We start from the raw sequence: 21098 nt of genomic DNA on the forward strand, positions 1-21098 counted from the left end.
AATAAGGAAAGGCGAGGAACGGAAGGAAGAAGCCGGCGGTCAAAGTCGAACCAGCGCGCTGCATGGGCTGGCGGCTCGGAAACCGCAGCGCTTCCTGTGAATTCCGGAAAGCCTGAAAGCCATTGAAACGAAAAAAAAAATCCGTCTCGTATACGGAGGTCTACACATCCATCTTTTTCATTTAGTGCCAAGTAATTAGGTCGTCTTCAGAAATATGCAGAGACGGCCATTTAGTCCCTAAGGGCACTTGCGGAGTGCTGAAGGAGTGAAGATGAGGGCAGTTATGACCGCGCGTTTACAGACTAGCAGATGTGACCGCGACATTTGAAGTGATGTCATTATAATTTTTTTTCCCTGTGTTCCCGTATTGACTTGTACCCAAATCTTCGAAAGTATTTTATCCGTCATTCGAGGTCCCTTTTCCTTATTATTTCAGTATAAAGATAAAAAACACAACTAGGCTGGTTAAGATTTTGGTAAACTGCAGAGCCACGACACTAAAAGCGTGTCGTTTGTGCAAATTTAATGACATTAAAGCGGCAGACACACAGTCAAACAAGCATTAGTAGGCGTTCGCTTTTGGGGTGCACTTCACATTTGCTGTTCTTCTTTCTCTTCTCTGGTGTCCGATCGTCACAGAGTGGTAGTCCTTGAGGTGCACGTGCCGTTCCTGTACATGCTATCCGACTCCAGATTGTCCGGCTGAAAGTCGTCCACACTGTAGGCTCGGCTTTTCAGGGCGGTCGCGTAGTAATCGATGGGCTCCTCGGTCGCATTGTCCATCCAACTCAAACACAAAATCCTTTGGAATGACCTCTTGAAATTGTCCGAGAGAAATCCGTAGAGGATTGGATTGGCACAGCTGTTGGCATAGCCCAGTATGACAGAAAGTTGGCTGACGGTGGCATTGTGCTGCCCCACGAAGACGTTCAGCAGCTGAACGATGTAGAAAGGCATCCAGCAGATGACAAACACGGTCACCACCATCATGACCATCAGGGTGATCTTTCTTTCCGACTTCTTGCGCTGCTGCCAGCCTGCCTTGAGTGCCACCACTCTCATTTTAACTATGATGAGGACGTAGCACATACAGATGGCAACGACAGGAAACAGAAAGCCCATTAAAAAAGTGTAAATCACAAACACGGCCATCCACTGGCGCTCGGGTTTAGGCATCTGCATGTTGCACGCGACTGAGCCATCCGAGTTCGGTGTAGTTGTGGAAAAAATGATAATTGGCAAAATGACCATGATAGAGAATATCCATACCCCCAAGTTGACCATCTTTGCTATAGTGGGTCTCCTGTATCGGGCGGCTTTGATCGGGTGCACCACGGCAATATAGCGATCTATACTGAGAACCGTAAGGCAGTAAATACTCGTAAACATGTTGATGGCATCTACGCTGAGGACAAGGCGACACAGCAGTGATCCAAAGGGCCAGTGGTGCAGCAGCGACGAGGTCACCAGAAACGGCACGCTGAGCATCAGCAGCTCGTCCGCGACTGCCAGATTGAGGATGTAAATGTTCGTGGCTGTCTTCATTTTTGCGTAGCGCAAGATGACATAAATTACCATGGAATTCCCGCATAGCCCGACCAGACAAACCACCGAATAGATGAAGGAGATTAGGATGGCACTGCCGTGAGAGTCGCCGCTCTGCGTCTCGTTCCCCGAGCTGTTTAGCGAATAAAACCCGTCGTCTATGTTCAGATGTCTGGACGAGTTGTTGGGCAGCATCGTGCCCTCGGAATGTGCCAGTCGACTCGTCTTCTCAGCTCGTCCGGCCACTCATCTTCAGACTGGAGCCCGACACCTGCCCGGACGTGCTGAGCTGAAGCGCTGCGGGACTATAGCTGTCGGCTCTCTGCTGCTGCTGCCGCGCTCCTCCGGTCGATCCGCTTCAGCACCACGGACAGCTCATCGCAGATCCGATACGCGCCTATGAAGCGCCGACTCGTAGCACGCTAAAGATTAATAGCAGGGACGTCAGCCGCGGCAAAATGACGTCAGAGCCGTAAGAACAAAAAAAGTGACAGGCGTAGCTGGGCTTGGACTCCGCCACCCTGACACAACTTCGAGACGCGGCGTATGTGACGGCGCAGCGGATCGGAAAATGAAAGACTTCCCTTCAGCTGGAAGCTTCTGTTTCACTTGTAATTTATCATTTATATTTAAACTTGTATCTCCCTAGGGAGATTGTCTGTCTGTGTTAAAGAAGCACGATTGTTTTCTCCATGCTCAAGATATCTGTCAGATATCCGCTACAGAAGTACTTATTTATTAGTATTTATATTCAATGGAGGCGTGGATAAATTCCAAACCTGTCCGAAATCTCAAAACCTGCCAGGCGAACAGCAGTGTATGTGTAAGAATGCAAAGGGTTAAAAAGTCATAGTCTGTCATTTTTATGAAACCCCAAAAAATCAAAGCTGCAAATGACAAAAGGTGTAAAGAGCGAAGGGGCCTGAATACTTTCTGAAGGCACTGTATGTGATAGATAGGCACTGTATAATTAGATGTGAAAGGCACCATATAATAAATAGACAGAGAGATAACTGTGAAAGGCACTATATGAAAGATAAATAGATGTGAAAGACACTTTATAAGAGGCAGATAGATGTGAAATATATAATATAAATATATATAATAGAGCTATGGATGTGAAGGATACCATGGGATTGATAGATATAAAAGGCACCATATAATGCAAATGTGAAAGGCACAATATGAAAGATAGATGTGAAAGGCACTATATTATAGGTAGACAGTTGTGAAACGGAATATATGAAAGATAGATGTGAAAGGGACTATATAATAGATAGAGACATAGGTCAATGTGAAGGGTACCATGTGATTGATAGATATAAAAGGCACCATTATAATAGACAGAGGGGCAGCATGGTGGTGCAGTGGTAGCGCTGCTGCCTTGCAGTTAGGAGACCCGGGTTTGCTTCCTGGCTCCTCCCTGCATGGAGTTTGCATGTTCTCCCCGTGTCTGCTCCGGTTTCCTCCCACAGTCCAAAGACATGCAGGTTAGGTGCATTGGTGATTGACGCTACTGTGTGTTTGATGTGTGTGTGCACGCGCCCTGTGGTGGGCTGGCGTCCTCCCTGGGGTTTGTTTCCTGCCTTGCACCCTGTGTTGGCTGGGATTGGCTCCAGCAGACCCCTGTGACCCTGTAGTTAGGGTATAGCAGGTTGGATAATGGATAGATGGATGGATAATAGACAGAGATACAAATGTGAAAGGCACCATATGGAAAAATAGATAGATGTGAAGTGTGATATTAGATATATGTGAAAGGTAACCTATGATATATAGATAGATGTGAAAGGCACTATATGATAGATAGATATAAAAGGCAGCATATAATAAACAGAGATACAAATGTGAAAGGCACTATATGACAGACAAATGTAAAAGTCAGTATATAATATAAACTGAGAGATAGATGTGAAAGGCACTATATAATATATAGACAGATCTTTATTAGTTTCCCGGTTGGGAATTATTCTTTTTAGTAGCATTAGTCATCATAGGAGGAGTGTCTTCCCAGCGTAATACGGCAAGGTAAAATAAAACAAGTACAAAAAATTCAGAATATTGGATTATATTTTCAAGGTACCCCAGTAAAGACGACTTCACACTGATGCCTCAGGGGTCCAGGGACTCGACCTCGACTCCCACTCTGCTTCTGCCCTTATCTAGCGAATCTCCCAGTGTGGCCATGACTTGCACCTTCACGTCCCTGCTTGTTTGAATTGATGACACGCAGTCCAAAGGCATGCATGCTAGTTGGATTTTCTTTGTAAGCAGGCCCTATTGTGTGTGTTCACCAGGCAATGGACTGGCACTCTGTGCAGGTTTTATTCCCGCCTTGCACCATAAGTTTGTCAGGATGTGCTCCAGCTTCCCCACGACCCTGACAAATGTACCCTAAATTGTCCCAGTTGGGTGAATATTTCAGAATGTCACCCATCCAGGGTTTATTTCAATCTTACGCTGCGGCTCCCTGTGACACCATATGGACTAAAAATGGAAGTTAAAGGGGTGATTCTGTTTTGCTCTGCTGCCACCTGTCAGGTGTATTCTTTGAAGTATCCACTATTTATAAGCACTTGGCATTCAATAGGAAAGCGTGCGCCCATTAAGTAGCTGGGCACAAACGAACAATCAGTTGACACACAGCAATATAAAACAGCGATGGCATCCTCTCCCTTCCAGTGCTGGCCTTGGGCCCATACGTGACAGGAGAGATGGGGTTGTACTGAATGTATAAGCATTTTCCAGAAATGACGGGATGGATGGGACGGTAGAGGTCTTCCCCCAATTTCGTGTCGCCTGCCCTCACTGTTTGTCTCGACTGCCTGCTGGGCTTCGTGTCGCTGATCGGGAGAAGCTCCTGCGAGATAAGAGATGGCTTCACAGTACAAAGGGAAACGCGGCTGAACGTAACCATGGAAATGCCATCCGTAATACGCCTGATAAATGCAGCGCTTCAGCTCCGACTCCAGTGATGTCGGATTATGAAGGCTGGGAGTTGTCGCCCGTCCACTATCTAGACCGGCTCAGCCCTGTTCACTTAATGTTAACGTAACATTTTCAATGCTGACTAAGACATTGGGGTTGGGGGGGCTCCGTGTGGGACTGGTATCACCTAAGACTGCCAATCCCATCAGAGCCATACAGGATGAATGCCGCTCATTACTCCATAGGTTGTGGCTTCATCTTTTAACATGATGGTGGGCTTCTAAACTGAGAAAACCGGAGCACCCACCTGTAGATGTAGAAGCGAATAGATTTGAGGACACATATAAATTCGGCATAAGGAGGAGAACTTAATTCTGATGTGGAATCCGAACCGTTTAACAACCGAGCCGGTGATCTCACAATGGACTCCGTGCAGCTGGAGCCTGTCCCAGCAGCGAACATTATGAGCACGTGGAAAGCGCCCCGTTGGCGACCATCGCAGTTCCATCAGCTGTCGAGCGGCACAGTGGAGGAACTGCAGTCCTGGAATGAAGCCGGGTCGAGTGGGAAGGCGCCTCCTCGACGCCAGCTAACAGGAAAAAATGAAAAAAAAAATCGCAAATATGAAGACGTGTTTGAGAGGAACGTAAAGATAATCGCAAGAGGAATTACTTAACCACGCTGACAACAGCGACCCCATGTAAAGTTTGGGGAAAAAAGAAGAAGACAGTAAACGAAGTCCAAGTCTGAATCTCCGACGATGTCGGGACCCCCTTGTCACCTGCGCGCACCTGCAACACTGCGATGCACTTCAGTCGCGGGCGTGACGAGGCGACACCTGCTCACGTGAACACACACCTGTTCCCTTGAGAGACTTCGGACACTTCACTGTCCCCAACTCGAACGATACATCCTGCGTTAGATAAACACAGGAAATTGTGCTTTCTATTGACTTTCACGCGTTGATGGCTCAGGTTGGGCGCATGCGCTGATTACAGCGCACCCAGGCTAGTCATAAAAAGTGAGAAGGTGGAGAACATTGAAAGTCTGTCCCTAGAAAAGGAAAAGAAAAATTTAAAGTCAATTCTACACGTATTGGAAGGGCTTCCGGACAACAGTCTAACCTGATAGAAGGTAAAGGTCACACGGAAAGTGACACCCATCCTACCCACCCAAAGCGTGCAAAGGAAATGGAATGGCGGCGCTCACCTGCCCTGTTCGTTACGTTCTAATCAAATGTGCTCAGTCAGTTTGAAATCCATCAGGGCTTTGCGAAAGGCGCTATACAAGTTCACTGCGTTTGAACGATCCTACTAACTGAAAAAAAAAATCTGATATTTGGAGTTTATTGTCCTAAGAATTCACCGATGGTGCCTAAGGGCCTTGACCGGACAGCCACACGCACGGGTTGATCCACCATCAGGGTGCGCTTCCAGGGGTCCATGACGGCAAGGGGACATTTTCTCCAATCCACCCTAGTGACGGATTAAGGTATGGGTGACATAGGCAGTCGTCCAGGGTGGCACCCGCACCAAAACAATCGGAATGGTACTTACAATCCACTAGGGGCGCCATTTATACATACATACGCGGAATGTACAGAGCTTAGCTTTGATAACCCAATAAACCCCCCCCCTATTTCGGTTGATGGCGCTCATACAGTTTTACTCGACTTTGATGACCCTACAGGGGGGATCCGCGTTTCGTCCTTTTGTCCACTTATGTTGTTGCAGTACTGTTCATTTACTTATGTTGTAGTACTGTTGATTCAGCAATGAGGACAGCAACTTTAACTGCCAGTCTGATAACTTAATTAGTCCTTTAAAGGACAGCACCCCCCTCTTGGCACCCACTGGTATTTTCTTCTAGTACTTCTGGAGGTCCAGCACCGAGGACAGCGCCTCCTCCTGGACAGCAACTTCAACTCCCAGTCTGGTTACTTAATTAGTCCCATAAAGGACAGCACCTAAACCTGGCACTTTGACACTCACCTCTGTGCCAACTGGAGGATCAGCACTGTCACTTGTGGCACACTAGAGGTGCAGCAATAAGGAAGTGAGGACAGTGCCCCCTCCTAGCCCCTAGTGACCCTCAATTCTTTAACAAAAGGGTGTGCACTAATGACTGCGCCCTCTGCTGGCACCTTTGATACTCAATTTTGTTACTACTGGATGAGTATATTAATGAAGGCAGAACTAATGGCACCCTATGACACTCACCTCTGTGATAACTGGAGGACCAACAGTGTCACTTGTGGCACACTAGAGGTGCAGCAATAAGGAAGTGAGGACAGTGCCCCTTCCTAGCCCCCAGAGACCCTCACTTCTTTGACAAAAGGGTGTGTACTAATGACTGCGCCCTCTGCTGGCACCTTTGATACTCGCTTTTGTTACTACTGGATGAGTATATTAATGAAAGCAGAACCGCCACCCCCCCCCCTTCATTACATTGTATGACATTCACCTCTGTGACAACTGGAGGACCAAAAGTGTCACATATGGCACTCTCCTAACCCCCAGTGACCCTCACTTCTTCGACAAAAGGGTGTGTATTAATGACCGCACCCTGTCCTGGTATCCTGTGATACTCGCCTCTGGTACTGCTGAATGTGTAGCAGTAAGGGCAGTGCCCTCTGCTGGCACCTTGTGACACTCACTTTTGTTACTACTGGATTAGTATATTAATGAAGGCAGAACTCCCCCTTCATGGCAGTTTGTGACACTTGAGCAGTGCCACACTCTATGCCCATGGGTGATGGAAGTTCTGCATGTCCAACTGTGGCTCAACGACAGAGGCGACACAAGCTGGTGACAAATCTTTGTCATTTAAGCCACTGAGGTGGAGCTCAGACTATGAGAACATGACACTGGAGGCACAGGGGACACCTGACAAAGGGGACACGAGTGTCACATCTAACCTCCCAGCTTTTCACACACTCCTTGGACCAGCTAGCAGTGGCTGTTCTGTCTAGTGAGGTGGCCATAATGCCCGGGAGCTGCTATTGATAATCCATATTTAAAATAACAGCGGATTGATTGATTGATTGACTTGGTGACCCTCACAGGGACAAGCGGAACAGAAACTGCTGAATCGATTGATCGATCGATTGGTGGTTAATCACAGCTGCTGCCCACCCTGACCTTTCACTGACAGGAGTGATGACCATCAGGGTGAAAACAGAGGAGAGGGTGCCCTCTGCTGGGGGGGTGGGGGTCATGTCACTGAACATCCAGCCGAGCTTCACCTCCTCTTTGGCTCCCACTTTCTGTGAGGAGAGGAGTCGATGGTGAAAACTGAGACCTCAGTCAAGAGTAAGGGAACCAAAGGGGCTTCAGCTGGAAGACGAGGGGGCATAAAGGAAAGAAAACAAAGACCAGCAGGGATTGATAAGAGACAAGTGCCTGGGAGCCGAGGAGCACACGGTCCAAAAAGGAAGCAAAGTTTACCAACACCTAAAGATAAGTGGCACACACAGAATATGGAAGGTGTGGCCTGAGCATGGCAAGGAGCATGGCACGGGTTGTGGCACAAAGTGGGGGCACAGCAGTGACAGCTTCCCACCCAGCACATCATGACACTCGCTTCTATGGCCGCTGGAGGTGCAGCAGTGACCAGAGTGCCCATTCCTGCCACCTAGTGGCACTGCTAGAGGTGCAGCAATGAAAATGGCACCTCCACCAGGCACCTAATAATATTTTCTTCTGTGACCACTGAAGGTGGTACATGTCACTCGTTTCTGAGAAAGCTGGAGTTTCAGTCAATAAGGACAGAGCGCCCTCCTGAGACCAAGTGGCATTTGTCTCTGGTACTACTGGAGGTCCAGCAATGAAGATGGAGCCCCCTCCTGGTGCCTTGTAATGCTCCGCACTATGACCACTACAGGGTGCAGCAATGAGGGGAGTGCCCTCTCCTGCCACCCAGTGACTTTTATCTCTCTGATTGCTGGAGGTGCTGCATAGAGGACAGTGCCCTCACCTGGCACCATGTGAAAGTAACATCTATGATGGCTGGAGGTCCAGTCAATGAAGACAGCGCCCCCATCCTGAGACCAAGTGGCATGTGCCTCTAGTTCAACTGGAGGTGTAATAAGGACGAGAGCCCCTCTCCAGGCACCTAGTAACATTTGCTTCTGTGACCACTGAAGGAGCAACAAGGAAGAGATCAGCTTCTTCTGCCTGCACATGACACTCATCTCTCTGAGAGCTGGGGGGTCCAGTAATGAGGGCACTGCCCCCTCCTGGCACCCAGTGGCATTTGCCTCTGGTAGTATTGGGGGTCCAGCATTGAGAGCAGCACCCACTCCTGGACAGCAGCTTCAGTTCCCAGTCTGGTTACTTAACTAGTCCTTTTAGCAGGAGCCTCTTCATTCTGCTTATAATACAGCAATAAGGACAGCGCCCTCTGCTGGCACCTCATAACATTTGTCTCTGTGATATTTAGAGGACCGAAAACAACACTTGTAACAGCATTACAACCACTCGAGGTGCAACAATGAGAAGAGTCCCCCTTCCTCGCCCCAGTGACCCTCACAGAGGTATATCAATGACAGTGCCACATCCTGGCATCCAGTGATACTCCTGTGCTGGATGTGTAGCAATAAGGACAGCACCCTCTGCTGGCACCTCATGACATTTGCCCCTGTGACATTTGGAGGACCGATAGTAACACTTGTAACAGCATTACGACCACTCGAGGTGCAACAATGAGAAGAGTCCCCCTTCCTCGCCCCAGTGACCCTCACAGAGGTATATCAATGATAGTGCCCTCTCCTGGCAGCCAGTGATACTCGTGTGCTGGACGTGTAGCAATAAGGACAGTGGCCTTCTGCTGGCACCTTGTGACACTCACTTTGTTACCACTGGATGCATATTAATGGTCACAGAACCCCCTCCTAGCATTTTGAGACACTTACCTCTATGAAGTAATAAAAAGTAGCCGGCCACGGTGCCATGCTACTCTATGCCCGTGGGTGATGTAAGTTCTGCATGCCCAGTTTAATTTTTTTTGTGGCTCATTGCAGAGCAAACGTGAGTTCAGATCTCTAGATTAAGATGTCTTGGCAACTTTACTTTGGTCACCAATCAAGTTAGGCCCCAGGCTCAGTGCCAACAAAGTACATTTTGGGTCAAAATGAGAAGGTGGCGGGTCCTCTAATAGGCTGGAGTCCTGTCCGGGGTTGTTTTTCCTGAGTGATTTGGAAAAAACAGCCTTGACTTTGAACGGAATCTGCAGACACGTGGCAGTCGAACTTTAAAGGTTTAGTGACCCACCGTCTTCGAGCCCATCCTTCAAGTGTGCTGGCGTCAGGGCGCACATTGAAGGTTCAAACTCCCCCTCGTTTCAGTTTGTGGTTCAGGACCAGGGTTCATCATCCAGAGAGTGCTGCCACCTTCCTGCCTCTGCTGGAACAGCGTGAGAAAAAAAAAAAAAACTGTTTCTGAGGTGCTGGGTGTCTCAGTGATTAGCCTCACTGCCCCAGGGACCTGTGCTCCAGTCCCATCCTCTTTTGGATGAAGGTTTTTTTGTTTCCTTGTGTAATCTCAATGACAAGCGGACCAGGTGTGTGTGTGTGTGTGATAACACGGCCTGTTATCCAGGTTTGGGTCCTGCTTGCACCTGATGCTGTAGCTTTCCATGAATAGCAATATAAATGTCATGTGACCCAGCCTGCTTCACACAGTGCTGCCACCTGATGGCTTAGCTGGAGACAAGTGGGCCTCCCAATCCCTGGTACATCAGGGTTTCCTGTATGTTATTACTTTTCACTTGTCACCAGAGTCACCAAGACTTTCTTCTCGTCTGACATCACTGAATTCCTGGCTGCGCTCAGCACAGTGACTTTTGGCATGAGATTTGTGACTAAAGAATTGCATTGTCTGCTCTGGTCACAGTCAAGGTGTCAGCAGTGGGATGAGTTGCTGAGGTCTGCTCAATTCCAGCTGAGTCTCAATCTGAGTAATGCAGTGGCTGTCACCTTCACTCTGACCATGACATGCTGGGGGCAGCTGAGGGTGTCCATCATTCTTATTTGCATATAGTGCCTTTCAAGGATTGTCAGGTAAACTTACAGGTACCTGGCTCCACTTTGTGACAATTATGGACAGTTCTGGACACAGCTAAGGTGTTCGCAGTGGGATGACTTGGTCAGGTCTACTTAGTTTCAGTTGAGTCACATTCTAAGGACCTCAATGGTTGTCACTTTTATTAAGACCCCGACATGCTTGAGACAACTGGGTGTCTCCAGGATTCTTAGTTGTATATAGTGCCTTTCAAGAACCTCAAATCAAGGATGGCAGGGTAAACTTAGAGATTCCTGGCTCCACTGAGCACAGTGGCATCTGTGATGAGATTTGCCACTAAAGAACGTTATTGTCAGTTTTGGACACAGTTAAGGTGTCAGCGGTGGGATGAGATGGTCAGATGTACTCAGTTCCAGTTGAGTCACATTCTAAGGACCTCAATGGCCATCACTCTCATTAAAACTCTGACATGTTTGAGGCTTCCTAGGGCCTGTCAATCATTTTTAGTTGTATATAGCACCTTTCAAGGATGGCAGGGTAAAACTTAACTGTGCCAAGTGGAGCCAGGAACCTCTATCGACAGTTCTGGACACAGTTAAGGTGTCAGCGGTGGGATGAGTCAGTCAGGCCCACTCACTTCCAGTTGAGTTCCTGTCACATTCTAAGGACATCAATAGTTGTCACTCTTAAGAGACTGACATGCTTTAGGCAGCTGGGGTGTCCTTCATTCTTAGTTGTATATAGCGCCTTTCAAGAACCTCGCATCAAGGATGGTCGGGTAAATTTAGAGACTCCTGGCTCCACTCGGCACAATACCATATGTGATCAGATTTGCAACTAAAAGAACATTTTTTTATCATTTCTGGACACCGTTAAGGTGTCAGAGGTGGGATGACTTGATCCCAACATACTTGAGGCTCCCTAGGACCTGTCCATCATTCTTAGTTGTATATAGTGCCTTTCAGGTACTGCACATCAAGGATGGCAGGGTAAGGTTAAAGAGGCCTAGCTTCACTTGGCACAGTGGCATCGGTGGTGACCAGTGCCATTGTCAGTTGTGAACACGGTCCAGGTGTCAGCGGTGGGATGAGTTGGTCAGGCTTATTCAATTCCAGTGGACTCACCTTCTGAGGACTTCAGTGGCCTTCAGTCTCATTAGGCGCCTGCCATGCTTGAGGCACTCTGGGCCTGTCTGTCATTCGTAGTTGTATATAGTGCCTTACAAGTGCCCCACGTTAAGAATGGCAGGGGAATAAACGCACTCTCCAAGGGTGGAAAGAGCAACGAAGAGCAACACCCGCCTGACAAGCTCCAATGCTGGCTTCTGACACTTTGCGAAGTGAGGGCAACTGGAAGAGCAGGAATTTGATGCCAGTGGCCATCCCATAATAGACAATACACTGTGTCCATTCCTTCATCCATCCATCCATCCATCCATTCTTTGTAATTCAGACCAGCTTGGCTAATGCTGAAGGCAATCCCAGCAGTCTTGGTGCCTCTAGTTAATTCTCCAATGACATTTATTAATATCTGATATGATATCTTGCCCCCCACCTGCCCCCCCCACCCCCTGATTGTAGGACCATCTGCTCACAGTCAGCGTCCGCCTGCTCGACCTTCTCTCGCTTGTAATTCCAATTGACTGCCAGCTGCGGGGGTCACTTCACTGGCTGGTGCCCCCCTGCTGCACAGCGCATGCCAGTTACCTGAAGCCGGCTGTCTCGTCGTGTGCTGTGGGGTACTCTTCGGGCATGGCGTTTTGAGTTATGTGGGCCTGTGCCCATCCTGAGGTCACATAGGTCACATAAGGGGCAGGGTACACATTTGTTTTTCCTGTGCCTGTGAGTTAGTTGCCCATCACACCATTTTCAATGAGCCCCCGTCATTATAGAGTGGAGAGCTGGGATTTCTGATTATTGGTGCCATACCGCTGCCAGCTACCGAGGGGCGTCACTGGCCACCTGACTAATCTGAATGGATCATGTGGGGAGAAGCCTGGATGGAGAGAACACCAAGGGGTGAGCAACTGTTTGTCATCGTTTATGACCGCTTGATTTTTATATAGCGCCTTTAACAGTCAGCACATCTAACGAGTGCTTGAAAAGTTCACAAAGTATAAAGGGGTAAGGCCCGCCCACCTTCTTGTATTGCACTTCTGTGTGCCCAGCACCTCTAATTAGTGCCCCCCACGTCACTTTGCATCCTGCCATCCTCCCCGCTGTGTTTAATTGCCATATGAACAGCGGGCAGCAGTCTCTCCGAATCTGAATAATTAATGAGCGGTTTAATGAGCGAGTGCCGCCGCCGAGCTGCCACTGTGCGCCAGTTCCAATGACACTTTGACAGGGACTGCCAGGGTCTGATCAAAAAGTGGGGGCAAAGCTGGCAAAGGGTTAAAGCAGGGCAGAGCTTCATCACAACAGAGAGGGCTCTTCACTGAGCGGGCGCGCACAGGCAAGGGTGTTGGCCTTACACATAGTGGGCACTACTTGAGACCATCTCTAAAGGGGTCTCATTATCCTACAATAGACCCTACAAGCGGCCCTTCACTGAGTGGACTGACGGCTGATTTCATCTCTGCAGTTGTCTTAACGTGAAGCCCACCCTGCAACCGGCTGTTCACTGAACAGAAAGCATACAAGGCCATCTTTAGGGGCTTCCAAATCTAAAGTCCACAAAGAGCCCTACACCTGGTGGACACATCTTTATGGGGGTGTCACATGATAGCAAAATACATCCTCAAAAGGGGCCTTTACAGAGTGGACACATTGAGACCACCTTTAGGAGTGTGTCGCAGTCTAAAGTCCATACCACAAAGACCTCTATGTATTGCTTGGGTCCTCCAAAGGGTCTGCATGGTGTGGGCACAAGCTGAGACCATCTGTAGGGGTGTTCCTAGCTATTCATAGTGGACACTGCTTGGGACCACCTTTGAAAGGGTCTTCATTTTACTCAAATACACCCTGCAAATGAAGTTTACAGAGGCCAAGACCTTTTTGGGGGCTGTCCTAATGTAAAGCCCACCCTGCCAAGAGCTGCTCATTAGATGGATACTAGACGAGGCTGTTGGGCTTCCCAAGCTAAAGTGCACAAAGAGCCACAGGGTGGGCACATCTTTAGGGTGTGCCACACGATAGTGAAATACACCTGGAAGTGGGCGTTTCAAAGAGTGGACAAAGGCTGGGACCACCTTTAGGAGTATCCATTCCACCAAAAGCTCTGTTCACTGATTGGGTCCTTTTGTTTGCAGGGGGTGTCCCTGTCTAAAGTGACCTTCTGTTAGGAGACAATGGTCAAGGTCACCATTAAGGGCATCCCAATGTGACATGCACTAGGCCTCTGTGCAAAGGGAACGCTGGTTTAGACCATTGTTTGTAAAATGTTCAGTGAAAGGGCCGTGGAAATGGCCCCTCATGGAGTGCTCAGAGGCGGAGACCACCCTTAGTCCAGTCTTCATGTGAAGTCCATCAGTAGTGGACAGTGGTTAAGGCCATCTTTAGGTCTGTTCCAAACTATAGTCCACATTGCAAAGGGTCCACCCTAAAGTCCGGCCATTTGCCGAATACACAGTGGATTGATGGGGTGACCCAATGTGAAGTGCACACCATGACTGAGGCCATCCTTAGGGGTACATCTGTTCTACACATAGTGGGCACCGAATGAGGCCATCATTGGAGGTGTGTCATGTTAAGAACATGCACCTAGCAAATAAGACCCCCATGGTGTGGATAAAGGCGGAGACCACCCTTAGTACTGTCTTAATGTGAATTCCCCCACAGGTGAGCAGTAGATAAGGCCATCCATAGGTGTGTCTAAAGTGAATGCCATAAAACAACCTTCCAAAGAAAGGCAATGGTGGACGTCACCTTTAGGGACATCCCAATGCAAAGAGCACCAGGACCCTGCACTGGTTAGGACCATTTATAACAAAGTAACCCCCTGCAAATGGGCCCTTCACTGAATGATCAAAGACAGAGACCACATTCCAGAGTGTCCCAATCTGAAGTTCACTGCTTAGGACCAACTTTGACCAACACAACGTTCAATAGGTGGACAATAGTCAAGACCACCTTAAGGTGGGCGTTACACATAGTGGACACAGGTGGAAGCAATCATGAGAACTACATTGGGAATAAGTAGAGAAAGGTTGAGACCGTCAATGGGATTGTCCTAATCTAAATTCCACTTTGCACGGGTGGGGGGCCTCATTGAATGGGCATCCCCAGTTTAGGAGAATCCCAAATTAAAGGGCAAAGCAAAAATTCACCATCTGTGGATGAGCTGCAGTCAAGGCCATCCCAGAGGCAGCCTATTAGCAAGTACATTCTAATGAGGCCCCCACCTCCCCAACACACTTACATGGTGGGCGCTCATTGACCCCATCTTTAGGAGATGGTCCTGCACCACGTGAACAACAAACAAGGTCATCTCTGGACACACTCCAAGTACACATCACAAGGTGGTCATCCACTGATGTCCAATATTTCTGGTCATCTTTAAGGATATTCAGCTTCACTAAAATACAGCGGAGACGCAAAGGGTGGTCCCACTCCAAAGTGTCCACAGTGCTTGAGAAGATCCTTAGGAATGTCCCATTCTGAATTGCTCATTAGAGCAAGGACAGACCACTGGACTCTGACATGGGGTGACCCCCAACATGAGGGTTCCATCTCAGCTGGATGGTCTGAGCAGATCCTCACTATTAGGGAGTTCAATGTGTCAGAACTGAAGTGGACTCAATAAGGAGGCCACGGACAATCCAATGGGTCAGAACTTGGGTTGAGGTGAATGGTGTTTGAGGTGTGGGGCAGAAAGGTGGGATTTGGTGGGGGTCTGGCTCTGCAGGAGTGTCATCCAAGGCTAGGCTGGGTGGTCTATATTGGGTCCTGGGAAGGGGGAGCTAAGATCTGCTGAGCTGACCTGGAAAGGTCAAAGGAAGGCAGGTGGGTGAAGTCAGAGGAGGAGGAGGAGGAGGAGGACGACAGATAAGGTGAATTGTCAGGCCAAAGGAAGTGTGCTAGACGTTATGATCAGCTGATGTTTGCTCTGAGATGGGGTGACCCCCCCCATCTTGGGGTTTCCACCTCAGCTGGATGGTCTGAGCAGATCCTCACTGTTAGGTGGGCCTTTAAATGGTCAGTGTGGTACTAGTGACCTCCAGGGCTGCTCCTGCTCAAGCCGAGGTCTGTGTGCCTGAGATGCCCCTTTGCTTGCCTCAGCCATCCTGAACGGCGCTATAAAACAATAGCCTGGACTGAATTGACTGTAAGGAGTGGCGCCACCTGGAGTCCACTCCTGGATTTTGCTAAGACCGTATGGCGTCTTTGGCTTTTCCTTTAATGAGTTGCGGCATCACTGCTGTTTTCACACGTCTTTTATCTTTTCTCTATGCCTGCAATCATTAAGAAGTCAAAGCAAAATATCAAGCGCTATAAATAACTGCTGTGATGTGCCAATTTGGGAAACACGACCTGACACTTGACGGTGGGAGAAAGCGTTGGCTCGGAAAGACAGGAGATGCCAGCTAGTGGGTGAGACCCACCCATGACACCTGATTGGCTACAGGATGTGCTGGGCACTTTATGCTATTGTTATTTATTTATTGATTTCTTTTTGTTTAAGTCTGTTGAGGTCCACTTTGGGGGCAGCTTTGTGATGGGTCAGGGTTAGGACCACCTCACTAAATACACATCATGAGACTGTAAGGTGACACGTGGTCAATGTGTGGTGCTTACTGGAGGCTGACCTATGCTGATCACCATGCTAAACTGGCACACCATCCACATAATTTTAAAGTCTCAAACCCACGTCTTCTAAGCATCATCGGGCACAAGGTAAGAGTCCAGGACTAGACGGGGCACCCATCCATTGAAGAGTCTGCTGACACCCATTCCCACACAGCACCAGTTTAAATGATCTAACTGGACTGGAGTACTAGGAGAAAAGCTGACATGGGCACAAAGATGGCACTTCAACCCCATGTAGACAATGATTAGGTCCAGGACTGAGACACCATGAGGCACTGTGCCACCCTGCTGCCTTGGGCTTCAGGCACGCAATGGGCTGTGGACCTGTCTGGGGGGGGGGAGTCAGAGACTCCCTCTCTTTACCCTACAAGTGGTGCCCTCTGACAGGAGGCCCTACAAGAAAGAGTGAAAGAGTGCCCTCTATAGGTTTGGTGGTCTGGGTAGGGTCCTGGGAAGTAGAAGCCAAGATCATCTAATGTGAGCTGAGGTGAAATGCAGAGGTCAAAGGTAATGAGGGAGGAGTCAAAGAAGTAGGGGAGTCGGTTTCAGTTGAGGTGAGCTGGGCGGGGCCAGCTGAGGTGAACTGAGCCAATCAAAGGTGACAGGGAAGATTTAAAGGAAATGGGAAATCAATCGCAATTGAGGTGAACTGGGTGGGGCCAGCTGAGATGGACTGAGCCAATCAAAGGGGTTTGGGGCGGAGTCAAAGGCAAAGGAAGTCAATCTGAATAGAGTTGGTCAGCTAGGCAGGGCCACCTAAGGTGAATGAGGCAGGTCAAAGGTAATGAAGAAGAAGTTAGAGGTTTGGTTTGGATGGTCTGTGTGAGATCCTAAGAAAGGGGGGGTGGGGGTTATGGGGTCACTAACAGATTGCCCACTTGGATGCTGAAGCCGGCCATTCTCTTCTGTTCTTGCTTTGCCATCTGAAAACATGGCAGACCAGTCAGTCCTCATAGCCATGGTCAGTAAGTAAAATGACTTCCCCAGATGTCACTCTTCCTGTGTCACCTACACTGTCACCTCAAATCCCCCCACAGTCCCCACAGATGACATGACTCACAGCACTTGTGACAAGGCCTCATGGGACGCTCCTCTTCAGGCATCTTTGATATTTTAAGACAAAAGTTTAAATAAGGATGGCACAGTGGCATGACAGGTGGTCTGGCATTAAGCTGGCAGCCTTCACTTGAATCTCTGAAGACATCCTGACCTGTTGTGATGGAGGGAAGTGAGTGAGTGTGCCACATCAGGGATTGGCACCTTGTGTATAGATGGTGAAAAAGCAGCTTGACTGTGAGCTTGGTTTACAGGTAGAATGACAAATTAATTAAAAAAAAATCTAGTAGTGTCTCAGACTACATCTTGGAAATGCCCTGTAGGGGGCGCCAGTCCCTGGTAAATGCAGGGGTAATGGAAAAATGGCCGCACCCTAAAGTCACAGCAGAAGGCCTTGGTGCCGAAGGAGACTCCCACCTTGTGACAGGGTGTATAATAAATGGAACGGAGACCCTGGGGACACCTGAAGAGATGATGAGACTTCAGGCAAGACACGCCCCCCACATTCATGCCCTCCAATGGGGTTTGCTCCCTCATTCAGACTTTCATCCATTTTCAATTGTACTTCGTCATCTTGCATTCCTTTGGTAAGGTGCCATTGCATCGTTCTCACAGGTAAAGGCACTATGTGAACTAAAAATTGGAGAAAGCTACTTGATAAAAGTGAGGGGTGGGCAGATGACTGGTGGCTGTGTGGCACACAAGCTAAAATGCAGTTTTGTATTCTCAGAAGGGGGCACTGATGTTCAAAGTGGGTCTGCAGACATGGGGTCTTTGATCCCTTTATAACTGGCAGTGCTGCCTTCTAGTGGACTGTTAGGACACTGCATCATATTTAGCAGCAGAATCTTCCAGGGAGCTTGATGTGTCAGAAGTGAAGTGGACTTGATGAAGGGACCATGGACAATTCAGTGGGAGAGAACAAGGTGGGGGACGGAAAGGTGGGGTTGGGTGGGGCAAGCTGGACGGGGCTAGCTCTGGAGGACTAAGCAGGTCAAAGGTGGCTGGGGAGGAGTGTCAGCCGAGGCTAGGTTGGGTGGTCTAGGTGGGGTCCTGGGAAGGGGGAACTAAGATCAGCTGATGTGAACTTGGGCTAGCTGAGCTGAACTGGAAAGTTCAAAGGAAGGCAGGTAGGTGAAGCCAGAGGAGGAGGAGGAGGAGGAGGAGGAGGAGGACATTTTAGGTGAACTGTCTGGTCAAAGGAAGTGGACTGGAAAGTTGCAAAGGGTGGGATTGGACAGCTCAAAGGAATGGGTGGAGTCAGAGGGAAAGGTGAGATAGTCATTCTCAGTTGGCATTGGGCAAGATAGTCCTAGTGGCATTGGGAAGGAGGTGTAGCTAGAAGCAGCTGGCATGGACTGGAATGAACTGGGCAAGTCAAACCGTAGAGGTGGGCCCATTAGCCTGAGCTGAAGTAGAGTAGAGGCCTACTGAGATGAACTTGGCAGGTCAAAGGTGATCAGTGGGAGGAGTCAAAGGAGTACTGCAGGGGAGGCATGAGGTAGGCGGGGCCAGCAGAAGTGAACTGGGCAGGTTAAATGAGTGGGTGGAGTCAGAAGAGGTGGGGCAGCAGACATTGGGTGGGAGCATGGAGAGTTCTAGATAGGACTTACTGGCATAGACAGCACTGAGCTGAGAGGAGCTGGCATACCAACAGAGGGAGGTGAGTGGGTGGAGCCAGAGGCCCTAGACCAACGGGGGGGTTTGGGTATTTAGCTATTGCCAGCCAACATGAACTTTGGGTCAGGGTGGCCAGGTGGATGGTGGTTTTAAGTCAACTCAGTAGGGAAGGAGGACTGAAGTGGGGTCAGCAGTGGAGAATGGGTTACACAACAGCCCCTTTACTTTTAGTTCTGGCATTTGCCAGACCCAAGTGACTTCCCTTTGAAACAGATTTGTGTTTGCCTGATAAAAGCCACAGAAGGTCAGATGTTTTCAGTTTTAGTTTCATGTTGGTGGATAAAAAAAAAAACGAAGCTGCTTCAACTCCATCTGCCAGCTTCAGCGTCGCTATGGAAATGCAAGTCGGCGGGCGCCTTTCTTTTTTTCTTCCTTTTCCTCTACAGATGGTGGCAACGCGAGGCGCACGATTCATTATTAAAGAGTCGAGAGGCCTGCAGCTAAACACGCTAATTATGGCACCTGACCCTGAGCGCTCCAACGAGGCGAGAGGGGCTGTGAAAGTGGCGAGCCACCCGCATGCTGGCACCACCGCCGTCTCCTTATTCTCGACTGAGTCACTTCAAGGAGACTCAGGGTGAAGGCAAAGCCACACCTTCCTGATGCCAGTCCTCATCACAGAGTGGCACTTGGGGTGGCATCCTCATCCTCAAGCTGAGAAAACAAGTAGCACTGCCAGCCTGAGGGAGGAGGTGCTATATAGTCAGTCTATACTTGATATAGCACCTGGCACCTATATGAGGCTTGTTGTAGGGACATATTATTAACTACACCAACATGCCACTCGACGATGATTATGATTATTATTATTAGTATAAACTAATTTTAAGTATTTCTTGAGTTTCTGTAAAAAGCTAATATCACATGCTGTAGCACCTTTCACATATATCTGTCCATCTATTCTTGATTATATAGTGCCTTTCATATGTATTTATTATATAGCCCTTTCATATATACAGCATATGATATGGTACCATTCCTAACAATCTATATGGCTGCCTACCTGTCATTCTATTTATTTATTTATTATAGTGTTTTCCATATTGTTCTCTATTATATAGTGCCTTTCATTATCTGTCTAAGTATGTCTGTGTATTAAGCGTCATTCCTATCTATCTATCTATCTATCTATCTATCTATCTATCTATCTATCTATCCATTACATAGTGCCTTTCATTGCCTATTTATCTATCTGTAATGTAGTGCCTTCCATATATACATAATACATTTATTAAATAGTATGTCTATTATAAAGTATGGCTATTTATTATATACTGCAATTTTTATCTATCTATCTATCTATCTATCTATCTATCTATCTATCTATCTATCATATAGTGCCTTTCATATATACAGAATATATTTATTATATAGTACCTTTTCTGCCTATATCTATTATATAGTGCCTTTCATTATTTATCTATCCATCTGTCTATTATATAGTGCCTTTCATTATCTAAGTATCTATCTATTATATAGTGCCATTCCTATATATCTTTCTATCTATCAATTATGTAGTGCCTTTCATATATACATGCCCTCGACTCTCTGCAGCTCACGTACCAGGAGTAGGTGGGAGTGGAGGATGCCATCATCTACATGCTACACCGATCCCTCTCCCACTTGGACAGAGGCAGTGGTGTTGTAAGAATTATGTTTCTGGACTTCTCTAGCACCTTCAACACCATCCAACCTCTGCTCCTTAAGGATAAGCTGACAGAGATGGGAGTAGATTCACACCTGGTGCCATGGATCATGGACTATCTTACAGACAGACCTCAATATGTGCATCTCGGGAACTGCAGGTCTGACATTGTGGTCAGCAGCACAGGAGCACCACAGGGGACTGGACTTTCTCCGGTTCTGTTCAGCCAACATACATCGGACTTCCTATACACCTCGGAGTCCTGCCACGTGCAAAAGTTCGCTGATGACACTGCTATGGTGGGCTACATCAGGAGTGGGCAGGAGGAGGAGTATAGGAGCCTAATCAAGGACTTTGTTAAATGGTGCAACTCAAACCACTTACACCTGAACACCAGCAAAACCAAGGAGCTGGTGGTGGGTTTTAGGAGGCCCAGGCCCCTCATGGACCTCATGATCATCAGAGGTGACTGTGCAG

At 48.2% G+C, this 21098-nt stretch overlaps 1 protein-coding gene across 1 annotated transcript; it reads right to left on the minus strand.

The window, feature by feature from the left end:
* Positions 1–298: 298 nt before the first annotated feature.
* Positions 299–1965, minus strand: sstr1a (somatostatin receptor 1a). The gene has a single exon (XM_039742046.1). It carries the CDS (start codon positions 1738–1740, stop codon positions 634–636), a length of 1107 nt encoding a protein of 368 aa, XP_039597980.1. The 5' UTR covers positions 1741–1965; the 3' UTR covers positions 299–633.
* Positions 1966–21098: the final 19133 nt, after the last annotated feature.

Source organism: Polypterus senegalus, chromosome 18, assembly GCF_016835505.1.
Source record: "Polypterus senegalus isolate Bchr_013 chromosome 18, ASM1683550v1, whole genome shotgun sequence".
Lineage (NCBI taxonomy): Eukaryota > Metazoa > Chordata > Cladistia > Polypteriformes > Polypteridae > Polypterus > Polypterus senegalus.